Source organism: Lissotriton helveticus, chromosome 2_2 (genome assembly GCF_964261635.1).
Source record: "Lissotriton helveticus chromosome 2_2, aLisHel1.1, whole genome shotgun sequence".
Lineage (NCBI taxonomy): Eukaryota > Metazoa > Chordata > Amphibia > Caudata > Salamandridae > Lissotriton > Lissotriton helveticus.
This window is the reverse complement of record NC_136060.1, coordinates 165,821,131-165,834,123: the sequence shown is the minus strand read 5'-3', so window position 1 is coordinate 165,834,123 and position 12,993 is coordinate 165,821,131. Positions and strand designations below refer to the sequence as shown.

At 44.5% G+C, this 12,993-nt stretch overlaps 1 protein-coding gene across 1 annotated transcript in view; it reads right to left on the bottom strand.

The window, feature by feature from the left end:
• Nucleotides 1-12,535, bottom strand: part of LOC144821643 (uncharacterized) — a 142,690-nt gene extending 130,155 nt beyond the window's left edge. The window contains exons 1-2 of the mRNA XM_078678877.1: nt 12,530-12,535; nt 7,971-8,202 (exon numbers count right to left, since the gene is read on the bottom strand). Coding sequence (XP_078535003.1) covers nt 7,971-8,202; nt 12,530-12,535 — 238 coding nt within the window. The remainder of the gene's footprint in view (nt 1-7,970; nt 8,203-12,529) is intronic.
• Nucleotides 12,536-12,993: the final 458 nt, after the last annotated feature.

The window sequence follows — 12,993 nt, the reverse complement described above, 5'->3', positions numbered from 1 at the left end:
TCAACTACTTCTGAATAGGCTGCATTGGCTGCCTATCTCCAAGAGAATCAGATTTAAGATTCTTACGCTGGCCTTCAAAGCCCTTCATTCCATCGGTCCCAACTATATTAGGAAGCGGATTGCTTTCTATGTGCCGCGGAGGGTGTTACGATCTGCCGATTTGGCTAAATTGGAGGTGCCCCCGGCTAAGCGGGTCCGGATGGGAGAACGAGCCTTTCAATTTGTGGCAGCCCGCTGTTGGAATGAGCTTCCTCTCCCTCTACGCAAAGCTACGAACCTCCTGGTTTTCAGGAAAGAGTTGAAGACTCTCCTCTTTTCTGTGTAAATTTTGTGATAACAGTGCTGTTCCCTTTGTGTTTGTAGATCTCAGGCCTCTTTTGCCAAAGCGCCGGGACGCCCCTTTGGGCAGCCGTGCGCTCTAAAAATATGGCCTTAACATAACATAAGAGCACCAGGTTACCCACCCAGTCATATGTACCCATAGTCATTTTTTGAGAGAGCACCAAAATAGACACATGTAGTGAATCAGAGAGAATTAAGTAAAAGTGAGACCAGTCCCTACATGGTATGTAGCGAGCAAGCGCAGTAAGCAACCACTACTAGGGGGCGTTTGGGGGGTTGTCCACCCCCAAGAAAATTTTAGAGATAGAAAGGCCAAAACAAAGCATTTTTTAACACATTTTTCATTACATATTAGATTGTATTAACTTTTAAAGCATAGTAAATGATTACCTTATGGAGCACCAGGATACCCAGTTATAAGTCACAGACATTCCTACAGAGCCTCCAGGTCACTGAGGCCAGAAACTATGGAAATAGCACACATAAGCACCCAGGCCAGAAAGCATGAACAATTCCCACAAAGGCACCCAGGCCAGTGGCACTAGAACATTTTTCAGAGTGTGGGTGCTGCCATCAATGATGTCTGTACATCACTGAAGTCATGGGATTGTGAAAAATTCAAGAATTACACAAATAACAAGGGTAGCAATTCAGCCCTGCCTATTCCGGGACATATAGAACTTAAAAGTATATGCTAAACCATTTAAATACACTGCACGCAGCACTCTGCCTTATGGAAAGGGCTTGCACTAGTGGTGACATCCTGGTGACATATGTAGTAAAAGGGAATATTTTTAGGCCTGGAAAAAGGTTCCTTTCGCCAGGTCAAAATGGCAGTTTTACAACTGCACAGGAAGACTGTAATGACAGGCCCTGGCCTTGACACATGTTTAAATAGGCAACTTACGTGGGTGGCACAATAAGTGTTGCACGACCACCTTGCAGCATTTAATTTACAATCCCTGGGTACTTGTAGAGCCACATTTCCAGGGACTTACAAGTAAATTAAATTTGCCCATTCGGTGTAAGCCAATTTTACCACGTTTAAAGGAAAGAGCACAATCACTTTAGCACTGGTTAGCGGTGGTAAGGTTCACTGAGCCCTAAGAGCCAACAAAAATGGCCTCTTTTGATGTAATAAAGCAGATCAAACAGGAATTTAATTTCACGCAGATCAGGCTGCATGGGACTTTACACATCGATTCATCCATGGTAAATGGTAAATCAGTTGTGAAGTGACTTCACAACTGATTTACCAATTACCGTGGATTGATGTGTTTTGTGTTGTGTACACCCTGTATGAGTTGCGCCAATTTGATGCCCTATTTAGCAGAGGCTCTGACAGCTGACATTGTGCACCACTTGCCTGCTCTGAAAATTAGCCGCAATGTCACGGTGTAAATTTGAGGCAAATCCCCCCTCACAGAGGAGCTGCAGCAACAGCCCAGGATTTCCCACATTCTGTGCGCTCCACCAGTGATGCCCCACAAAGCCTTAAGCACCATGAGCAATGGGTTAGCTCCCTGCGGGCCGGCCGCCACCCACAGACCAGGCCGGCCGCACTGTGGCTGACATACACCTACCAGCCAGCGGCTAAATCCACATCAGGGGTCACACCCACGGCGAGCGAGAGGGCTCAAAAGACCACATGGGGTGGTCATTGTCTGCCCCCCAATGTGGCCTAGAGAGGAGGAGATAGACAGAGAGATAGATAGAAGGGTGGGCGCAAAGGTGCAAGGAATGGATGGGTGGATGTATTGAGGTATGGATGGATGGGTGGCTTGATTGATAGATGGATTAGGTAGGTAGTCATGTAGGAAGATAAATAGACATATGAAGAGACTCCAGCACCACCAATAAAATGTAACTTTAAATGTGGATAGACACTAACGTTTACATTTAAATGTAGATAGACAGACAGAAAGACAGGCTGACTGACTCCGTATAATACATAGCATGGAAATGACCTTATATGCAGACAACAGAGTATATTGAAGAAAGAATGTGTGAAATCAATATTAAGGTAGAATCAAAAAAAAGAGGGAGTAAACAAAGTTAAACAGAGTAAAATCAGGTCTCGACAAATCAATGCATAGTAGTGTTACTAGAGAGACAACACAGATCACACGAACAGAGAGGGAGGCACGCAGGACGTCTTTATGGAGGTAACTGGGAAAAGATGCGCTCCTAAACAGTCAGACCCCTGCGTTTAAAAAACGACTAACTGGTGTTTTCCGTGAGCACTTCATTCCAAGCTGTGAGTGTGACTCAAGCAAGACACATCATCACATTTAATTAAGGTCATCAAACATATGCCCTTAAAACTACAACTAGAGTAGTCCTCCTTGTGGCCTGTTTGGCGTGAACGCGTGTGCCTTGAGCACCCGCACCACCCCCAGGGTTTTGGTAAAGCGATAAGAAATTGTGTTTTTGGCATTTCGCTCCGTTTTATCCCTTTTTGTTCTCACTTCTCAGGCCCCATTCAAAGTGAGGATAATGGACTCTGCTTCCTTTGCCCTCACGAAACAACTTCAGCTGTAACTGCTGTGCATGTCACTCGTCTGGTGATCATCAGACCCAGGTTCTGAGTAGTGTACAGACATGGATGTACGCAGACAGCCTTGCCTTTGGCGCCCCTTCAGTACTTCAAAATTTAAAACAGGAAGAAATTTGTGCAAGATAAGAGGCTATCTTCCAACTGACTTCCAATTACCACTCACCCCAAATTCCCTCCCCATTCTAAATTCCAAAAATCAACCCATATTCGTTCTCACTTTCCCTTTTCCAGTTAGGCAACAATCCAACGACAACTCAACTTAAACCTAAAATTCTCATCATAAAAATGAAGTGGTTTGGCTCTTGTTTATGCACAGATCAAGATTTAGAGCTCAGGCAGGGCTGGACTGGAAGATGTTTAAACCAGCTCCAAACAACAGGGGGTCACAACTGTAATTGGAATATGCGGCTATGTGCAGGTCATAGGAGCCCATCCTGCTTTGAAAGCAGCCATCTAGCCTGTAGTCTATTTGGAAAATGACAGTGGTTCTGTCTTCAGCTCAGCCCGGGCTCAGAATGTTATCCTACAGGCGAAGTGTGCTTACGAGCACAGTCAGTTCCCTCTAATCTGAGGGTGTGAGTGGTCACCTATACTGTGCTTTTAATCCGCGCAGTGAGCCTGGGGAAGCGCAAACCACACTGGATGCTCTGACTGATAGCCATAAATTACTTCATTAGTCCCTATGTAGTGCAAAGCGGTGATAAAATCTTATAGTGTATTTTTTATCAGCTAAGTAGTGCACAAGGCCTACATAGTTGATTGGGGAAATAGAGAAGTGGCTCCCAGGGACCATTTGTTTGTAGGGATGTGACCAGAAGGGGAAGCTACAGCATATATGTACTGCCAGGGCAGCTTTAGTTGGTGATTCTACATTTAGATATGCAAATAGGGTGAATGTGAACACCTGGAGTGAAACACATTCCTGATTCAGCAGGAAAGCATCCCCAAATGCCTTTAATGGAGTCCAAGCTAGTTGCCAGTTTTCAATTAGTAAATTAGTAGTGAGTACAGTATGGCAACAATCCAAGCCCAAGCCTCATTAGAATGAGCGAATACGAATCTGCGTCCTGCTCCAAGTCCGACCTCATACCCTAGAGCCAGGAGGCCAGGCCCGCCAGTGCAGCCACCACTTCCCCGAACAGTCGCCGGTAGCTTCCTATGGACAGCCTCGAACTCAGAGGGTAGCTTACATCTGTGGATGTGCCTGGAGTCCACAAGAGATAAAAAGAGGCACTCTTTGGTGAAAAGGATGAGGATTTTGGACTGAAATGCCTTACTAAAACCCCACAGTAAGGCCGTGTAAGGTGCAGGGTGCTCTAAAACATGTACAACACCTTTTACCGTAGACTCCCAATGGGAGTTTAATTCAAAAGAAGCCATAATGTTGTTTATTTGGGAGCAAAAAATGCTAATTTGCCATTGCTTGTGGTTCAATTCGCAGAGTGCCCATATTTATCCAGTGAGGGGAGGGTTGGGGGGGTTTAGGAGTCAAGTGGCCCGTCTAGTGCTTTCTTAAAGGCACAGTCCGACACCCTACGACCATCTTCACAACCCCCATATGCAGACAGTCCGGTCTCAGCCAGTGGGCCCCACACCCTTCTGCTGTGAACTGTCATCATATTACAGACATAAACATGCTGTAAAATGTGTCCCATCGTTTTACTAGTACATTGAGATAGCTCAGTGTGTTGAGTGTCTGCAGCAGGAATCTGTGCCTAACCTGCGGATTTCGGACGAGGCCGGCCTTCATTCCCCCAAAATGAGCCCCTGCACTGAGTTGTCTAAGTTCACCCTGTTGCAAACCTTTATAAAGATCATGTCACTGGCCTCACAGACAGACTGATTAAAAAACAAATGAGAGCAGTGGCGTCACTAGGGTTGGTGTCACCCGGTGCGGGTAACTCATGGTGTCACCCCCTCACGACTTACCGCATGGACCTCCTCCGTTCCGAGTCCGCCAGTGGACACAGATGGCAAATAACGGGACCATACAGAATCCTTAGTAACGTTTGTAAATTTAGTTCCTATATTTATAAAGGCCATAGAAGAAATATTTAATTCAACAAGGTCGGAGGTAAAAGATTGGAAGAAGTTAAGAACTAAGAGTTACATAGAAAATATGTTACTGTCTTTTTTAATTTATGTTAACATTAAACAGGCCAGTGGCGCTGGTCGGAACAATTTCCAGAGTGTTGTCCTAAAAATTACCACTCTTCCCTTCACCTCTCTCACGGTCTTACTTCTTTCTTACTACACCTCTCCTTCTCTACCTTTTTTTTCTGTCCCTCTCTCATCTTTCAAAGCTGCCACTGCCAGGATGGAGAATAAGGCAGCAGGATGAAGACCGGCCAGCAAAGCAGGCATATTTCAGCCAAACTTAAGCAGTTCACTTCATAGTATACGTATGAAGTGAACTAACTGTGAAGTGAACCATCTGCAAGTGAAGTGACGGCGAGTTCAAGGAAAGGCCTGGCCTGCTCCCTGCCTGCCTTGAGCAATGAATCATGCAGCCGGCCGGGTGCAACTGCAAGCACAATGCACCGCCCGGGTCAGGACTAGCCTAGGAGGCTGGAAGGGCGGGCCGGACAGGGTCTTCTGGTCTTCTATTTATTTATGCGTTTTTATATAGCGCAGACTTTACCCAAAGGCGTCAGAGCGCTTCACAATAGGAACAGTAATGAAACATAAGGAGAAAATTACAAGTGAACAAATTACAAAAGCAAACGTTAAGTTACAAGAGGCAAAAGTGACAATTGTGAGCAAACAAAATACATGAGGTTGCACACGGTGCATTACAGGAGGAAAAAGTGACATGTCATGTGTGCAGGTTACACAAGTCCTTAAAAGATGACTGAAGGCAGGTTTTGAATTTTCCAATCCCTGAATGTAAGAGCTTCACATCCACTGACTGAATGCTAGATGAATTATCTACATGAGTAATTAAACTAAAAAAAGTGTATAAAAGCAATTACTACTAATGTGTCTCTTTATTACTAAAGGAACACTTTTGTAAAACATTTGAATAATGAAATACTGAGCAAAAAGCACTGTTTCTAAACTTATACCTTGCAGTTACCATCCATGCAATTCCTTAAAGATGGTTCATAATTCATTAAGCAGGTATATTACAAGGTGGTAACCTGAGACCTATCTCACTCAAGAATGTCTGCAATGAAAGCAGTAACTAACTGAGCTTCTTATATAAAATACAAATCTGTGACCTGCATGGTGCGTGCTTCACTTTGCAGCTGGGACATCACATTTAACTCTGTCTCTTTATATTTTGTATTAGTGAGGCCGGCCTGTAACTAGACTGCACACAGATCTCGCCAGCAAGTGTATTCACTACCAAAGTTATCTTACAGCTACCATGCTTTGGAATTTGTTGGGTAAACAAAGATCTCTCTGCGCCAGGTGTCTACAGTCTAATCCCCTGCAATAAACTATTTTAAAGAGAAGTCTGCTCTAGAGAAAACAAAGTATAATTAGAAGAGGTACGTATAATACTGCAATATATGGTAGACACTCGAGCACAAGAACAAACGTTACGTTCGTAGGCAATGGTGGCATTTGTGCAAGTATCAAAGCAAACAAAATGCCATTACCGCGCAGGCAACACTCACTCGAAAGATCTGCCAGTGCCAAGGTGCCCTTTTTGTCAACTGGAGAGCATCGTTATATTCCCACCCAGCCAGGTATATTTCTCCACGCACGCCCACTGCGTTAATCTGAAGAGGATCAAGTGCACAAAATCTGATAGTCTTTCTGTAGAGCATCACCCCCATTGGGCACACCATGCCATGCAAGGCGTAGATGGCAAGAGGTCATCTCTGGGGGGGGACTCTATGCAGGCAGTAGAAGGCAAGGCGTCTTCTTTTCTGGGCAGTGCTGTGCCGAGAGTAGAAGGCAGAGGTCATCTCTGGGGGGCATGCTACGCAGGGAATAAATAGAAGGCAGGGGGATGGACTCGGTGGAGTCTTCTCTAGGGGCTCGGTGAAGTGGTTAGAGTCAGGAAGTGCTTTAAATGGGAAGATACTGCCCGGTACTGCGTGCCTGCACTTCCTTAATGTGAAGGGTAGAGTATCTGCACCTCTCAGCAGCACTGCTGTAACATATATTTAATGGGAGAGCACCGGCACTTCTCAGGTACTCTAGTGAGTGCCCTGTGCCTGCAATTCAATATTTCCATTTTCACGCACTGAGGCCTGAACAAGGGGTATTTTCCTATGGAGATCGTCTGTCACCTTGCTCCTTTGTTCTCGACTCAGTACAGGGGTTGGACTGTCTCAGGACGCACAGGGATCCGTGTTTTAGAGATGGAGGTACGAGCCTTTCAATGCCTAATAGAATTATGGCGTGCGTCACTGCCGGTGTCGGCGCGATCAGGCAGCACTGCAGCAGGAGCAGGCTGTCATTGTCCAGCAGCTGCGGCCGGCGTCATGCTCGGTTCTAACTTCTAGGCAGAGCTCTTGGCCTTGGTTGGTATTATATATCCAAAAAAAGACATGAAATTGTATGTTCCCACTCGAGGCCTGCACAACAGTGCCTGTCAAATAATAATCACTGTATTCACAGATTGAATTGTGTCTATTAACACACCTGCAATACTGTCCGCTGCTTCCAACCTTTCCCGAGACCCTAATAGGCAGGCACGCAGCCAGCAGCTCATTAAAAACCCATCCCTGCCTTTGAAGGGTTAAATCCTCGAAACCGGCCGACTGGATGGATATAATATGCAATGAATGACTTTGCAAATTTGGCAATAAAGCAGGCACTGGAAGCGCTGGAGGGTGGGATGGGCTGGGGCCGGGCTGCCTCGACAAGGGCATGTGTGGTGGTGGGCTGGGCATACTAGAAGAAAGCCAGCTTGAGCCTGGCTGGTGGTGCACCCGTGACCCGCCCGAAGAGGGCCCTCTCAGGGCGGGGGGGCCGTGTTTATTTTCATTGTGTGCCACTGCGCTGCCACATTTTTAACTTACTAGTAGTACTATGCAGTCAGACAGTTACAGTATTATTCATATATATAAATTAAAATGATACTATTTCTGTGACAACAGCAGTCTCGTCTCACCGTTCCAAATTTGAAGGGTCAGGGCAGGGAGAGTCGACTCGAGAGACACAGCAAAAGATAGTGCGAGACGAGTCGGGCCCGACGGTCTCTCTGATGTCGTGTCGTCGTATTTAATTGTTCTTTCATCATGACACGACGCACCACCGCGCACGCACTCTCCCTGGCGGGCGCGTGACCGCGGTGACGCGTCAGAGCTAAGGTTGCACACTGCGCACAGCGCGCGGGGGCTGTCCTGTCCCAGGGCCGTCACGTAATTTGTTAGTAGGCTAAGATTGACGGCCCTGGGACCCAAACTGCTGCTGGGAATGGAAATTAACTGAAACAAACAACAACGCTGCTCATGCTATTGCCTGCCTGGTATTTGGTAATGCAACTGGGTTCGGTTCGGCTTCGGTTTCGAATCGTCACACAGAATTGCAATGCAAACCCTTCCCTGGCCTGGTTTGTGTGACTGACTGTGACCCGACAGGCACACGACGTGCGATCAGGCCGGGGTGGTGTGACTGGTGCGCTCGCTTCGGTAGTCTGTCCGTCGTAGTCAGTGTTTACTTTGTAGATTGGTGTCACCCCCAGATGGGGTGACACCCGGTGCGGTCCGCACCCCCCGTACCCCCCTAGTGACGCCACTGAATGAGAGCATGTTGTTTGAGCATGTGGGGACAGGTTCCCTCTGATTCTGGTTTAGATTTTCTTAATTTGTTTCAGTAGAGATTAATTTGACCAACTCTAAAAGTTCAAATGGACATGGCTCTGTTCAGAGAATGGGTAATAGAAAGCAATGACTGCATATGAAACAAGACCCTGACAGCGTGAATCTTCAATTTTACCAACAAAGAATATTTTATATTCTCAAAGCTCTTTGGATTGCATACCACTATTTTCCAAGAGGACACTATGCTATCACCGAACTGTACAATTGGTAACAACAAAACCTGAGGGTTTCTGCCAGAGACGCTAAAGTTACTGGAACAGGTTTTCATTGAGCACGAAGGGAGGAAAAACTATGGCATAGAAACCAGACCAAAATAGTCTCTGTACCCTGATACTTATAAAATCTGTTCGCAAACTGGTTGGAAGACCATGAATTAATCTGGATCACTGAACCGTGGCAGCAGATTTTCCCAGCTCTTTGCAGAGCTCAGTCCCGTTATCGGGAATTTATTACAAACATTTATACACCGGCAAGAGCAGAGCCATTTTTCAAGCTAAATATTACCCCAAAAACGTAGAATAGAACACGCAGTTAGAAATCACACTTTTAAAGGGATACAATATATTTCATTAGAGAAGACAGTCCCCTCCAAGCAAACATGTCAAAAACAAAATGGCAAAAACAAGATAACTCATCAGTATGATCTGGTGTGTGTGTATAACTGATGGTATCTATTGTTATGTTCAATGCAATATGCACAAGAAAAAATAGATAAACAAGCATCGAACCGGCCTGCTATGTGGGCAAAGTCAAGAAATATACATTCGGGTAGTCAATCATCAAAGAGCATCTCAACAGTACCGATAATGCTCACTGTGTTCCTGAGCACTGGAAATTGCATGATGCATGATTTCTGTTTGACGCGAGAGATTGGCTTGAGCTTGAACCAAAAGAATTTAAAGTATTGCATGTCCGGTCATGGAGGTATGACCGAGCCTCCGCCGTCCGCCCTGAGCCTGGTTACCATAGCTGCCAAGGTTTTAGATTGCTATGTGTGACATTTTCATTATTTCAGTGTTACTGTGAGTGACATTTCAACGACTATGAGTGACACTTTCTCGCAAGCTTAAGTCAAGTAATAAAGATGATGGAAGCATATATATATATATATCAGAAATTACACTCATTTCACCAAAGAGAAACTTTAACAAGATATTAATATTACTGCAAAGCACCGGGTATGGATGTGCACGTCCCTAGTCAGTGGTGGCTGTTGACATTTGAAAGTAGTGGGACGATTCAGCAGCAGCAGGATTCGGGGTCATGGCTAACTCATACATGCCAATAGACCTGATTCGGGAAGGGGACCCCCAATTTTTCAAGCCAAAAACTACTATTTTAGGAACAGAGACAATATCAACTGCTGTGTTTACAGTAGGCCGGCCAATTGGTATTTGATGGGCCCAGGTAGTTACACCTACAAGCATATATGCATTCTCTGAATATTGTCAGTATTATGAAGTGTCAGGTTGTTCATAAAAGCATCAAACATGGCCCAAATGGTGGTACATGTGAGACACCACTTTTCATCAGCTGGTAAAAATCATTCCACAATTGCGCCTTTCATCACCATTAAGGAGCAAAATAGTTCTGCAAATAGCTATACACTGGATATATTTCATTCAAAAGCAAACAATTAGCCCCAGTATAATATATAGCAGTAAGAAAGAGGTTGAAACAAATAAAGATGTTGGAGTGTGCGGTACATATCTTACACAGGAGATGATTTATGTTTGTCCAGTCACACGAAGTAAGAAACCTAATTTTCTCTGTTTGTCTGTTGGTGAATATAATTGTGAACTAGTTCAAAACAGGAATGGGAGCACTGGGAGGTTTAGCTATTGTAGAAACAGAAATGCTACTGGCAGTGTTAACTGGGCTCCCAATCTTTTCTTATGAGCAGCGCAACAATCATTTTAATTAAATGCTCAGCACATTGGCCCAGCAGCAAATGACAGGCCACATGCAAGAACCCAGGGCATTCAAAGAATTGTTCGGGGAGACTGGGGCTGCATTTAAGCTCTTCTCTTGGCAATGGTTGTCACATATGTGTACCGAAATACGCTTAACTCTAATTTCAATGTACCCTCCCCTCCTACATGCAATCTACCTCACGTTTTTTTTCCCTGTAGCATTCTGCATACACAAGCACCCAAGAGTAGCAAGAGCCGAAGATAGCCACCCTCCACGCAGTAATTCTGCCATGTTTTATATCTTCAGTCATTTCCATCACCTATCCAATTCTTCTGTTTAAGTAAATAAAAAGTTTGTTTTTCGCGTTTCCATTTCCCTGCTTGCCGAGCAGGGCTGCGGTCACGAAACCGGGCCGGGGCCAAAAAGTAGTAACGGACTCTGAGAGTCAGCCTGCCAGGACTCATTGAGGAAGCCGGCAGCCTGGACCGAACTCTAAGGTGGATTGCTGCTTTGCAGAATGAGTTGCTGACGTGCCAGTCACTCTGGCTTTAAAGATCATTCAATAGACAGTTATTTACATGTCTTTGTTTCTGTTACTACTTAAACAGAAGAATTGGATAGGTGGTGGAAATGACTGAAGATATAAAACATGGCAGGATTACTGCGTGGAGCGTGGCTATCTTCGGCTCTTGCTACTCTTGGGTGCTTGTGTATGCAGAATGCTACAGGGAAAAAAAAACGTGAGGTAGATTGCATGTAGGAGGGGAGGGTACATTGTTATTAGAGTTAAGCGTATTTCGGTACACATTTGTGACAACCATTGCCAAGAGAAGAGCTTAAATGCAGCCCCAGTCTCCCCGAACAATTCTTTGAATGCCCTGGGTTCTTGCATGTGGCTTGTCATTTGCTGCTGGGCCAATGTGCTGAGCATTTAATTAAAATGATTGTTGCGCTGCTCAAATGAAAGATTGGGAGCCCAGTTAACACTGCCAGTAGCATTTCTGTTTCTACAATAACTAAACCTCCCAGTGCTCACATTCCTGTTTTGAACTAATTCACAATTATATTCACCAACAGACAAACAGAGAAAATTAGGTTTCTTACTTCGTGTGACTGGACAAACATAAATCATCTCCTGTGTAAGATATGTACCGCACACTCCAACATCTTTATTTGTTTCAACCTCTTTCTTATTACTGCTATATATTATACTGGGGCTAATTGTTTGCTTTTGAATGAAATATATCCAGTGTATATCCATTTGCAGAACTATTTTGCTCCTTAATAGTGTTGAAAGGCACAATTGTGGAATGATTTTTGCCAGCTGATGAAAAGTGGTGTCTCACATGTACCACCATTTGGGCCATGTTTGATGCTTTTATGAACAACCTGACACTTCATAATACTGACAATATTCAGAGAATGCATATATGCTTGTAGGTGTAACTACCTGGGCCCATCAAATGACAATTGGCCGGCCTACTGTAAACACAGCAGTTGATATTGTCTCTGTTCCTAAAATAGTAGTTTTTGGCTTGAAAAATTGGGGGTCCCCTTCCCGAATCAGGTCTATTGGCATGTATGAGTTAGCCATGACCCCGAATCCTGCTGGTGCTGAATCGTCCTACTACTTTCAAATGTCAACAGCCACCACTGACTAGGGTAGTGCCCATCCATACCCGCTGCTTTGCAGTAATATTAATATCTTGTTAAAGTTTCTCTTTGGTGAAATGGGTGTAATTTCTGATATATATATATATATGCTTCTATCATCTTTATTACTTGACTTAAGCTTGAGAGAAAGTGTCACTCATAGTCGTTGAAATGTCACTCACAGTAACACTGAAATAATGAAAATGTCACACATAGCAATCTAAAACCTTGGCAGCTATGGTAACCAGGCTCAGGGCGGACGGCTGAGGTTCGGTCATACCTCCATGACCGGATATGCAATACTTTAAATTCTTTTGGTTCAAGCTCAAGCCAATCTCTCGCGTCAAACAGAAATCATGCATCATGCACTTTCCAGTGCTCAGGAACACAGTGAGCATTATCGGTACTGTTGAGATGCTCTTTGATGATTGACTACCCGAATGTATATTTCTTGACTTTGCCCACATAGCAGGCCGGTTCGATGCTTGTTTTTCTATTTTTTCTTGTGCATATTGCATTGAACAGAACAATAGATACCAGCATTTATACACACACACCAGATCATACTGATGAGTTATCTTGTTTTTGCCATTTTGTTTTTGACATGTTCACTTGGAGGGGACTGTCTTCTCTAATAAGATATTGTATCCCTTTAAAAGTGTGATTTCTAACTGCGTGTTCTATTCTACGTTTTTGGGGTAATAATTAGCTTGAAAAATGGCTCGGCTCTTGCCTGTGTATAAA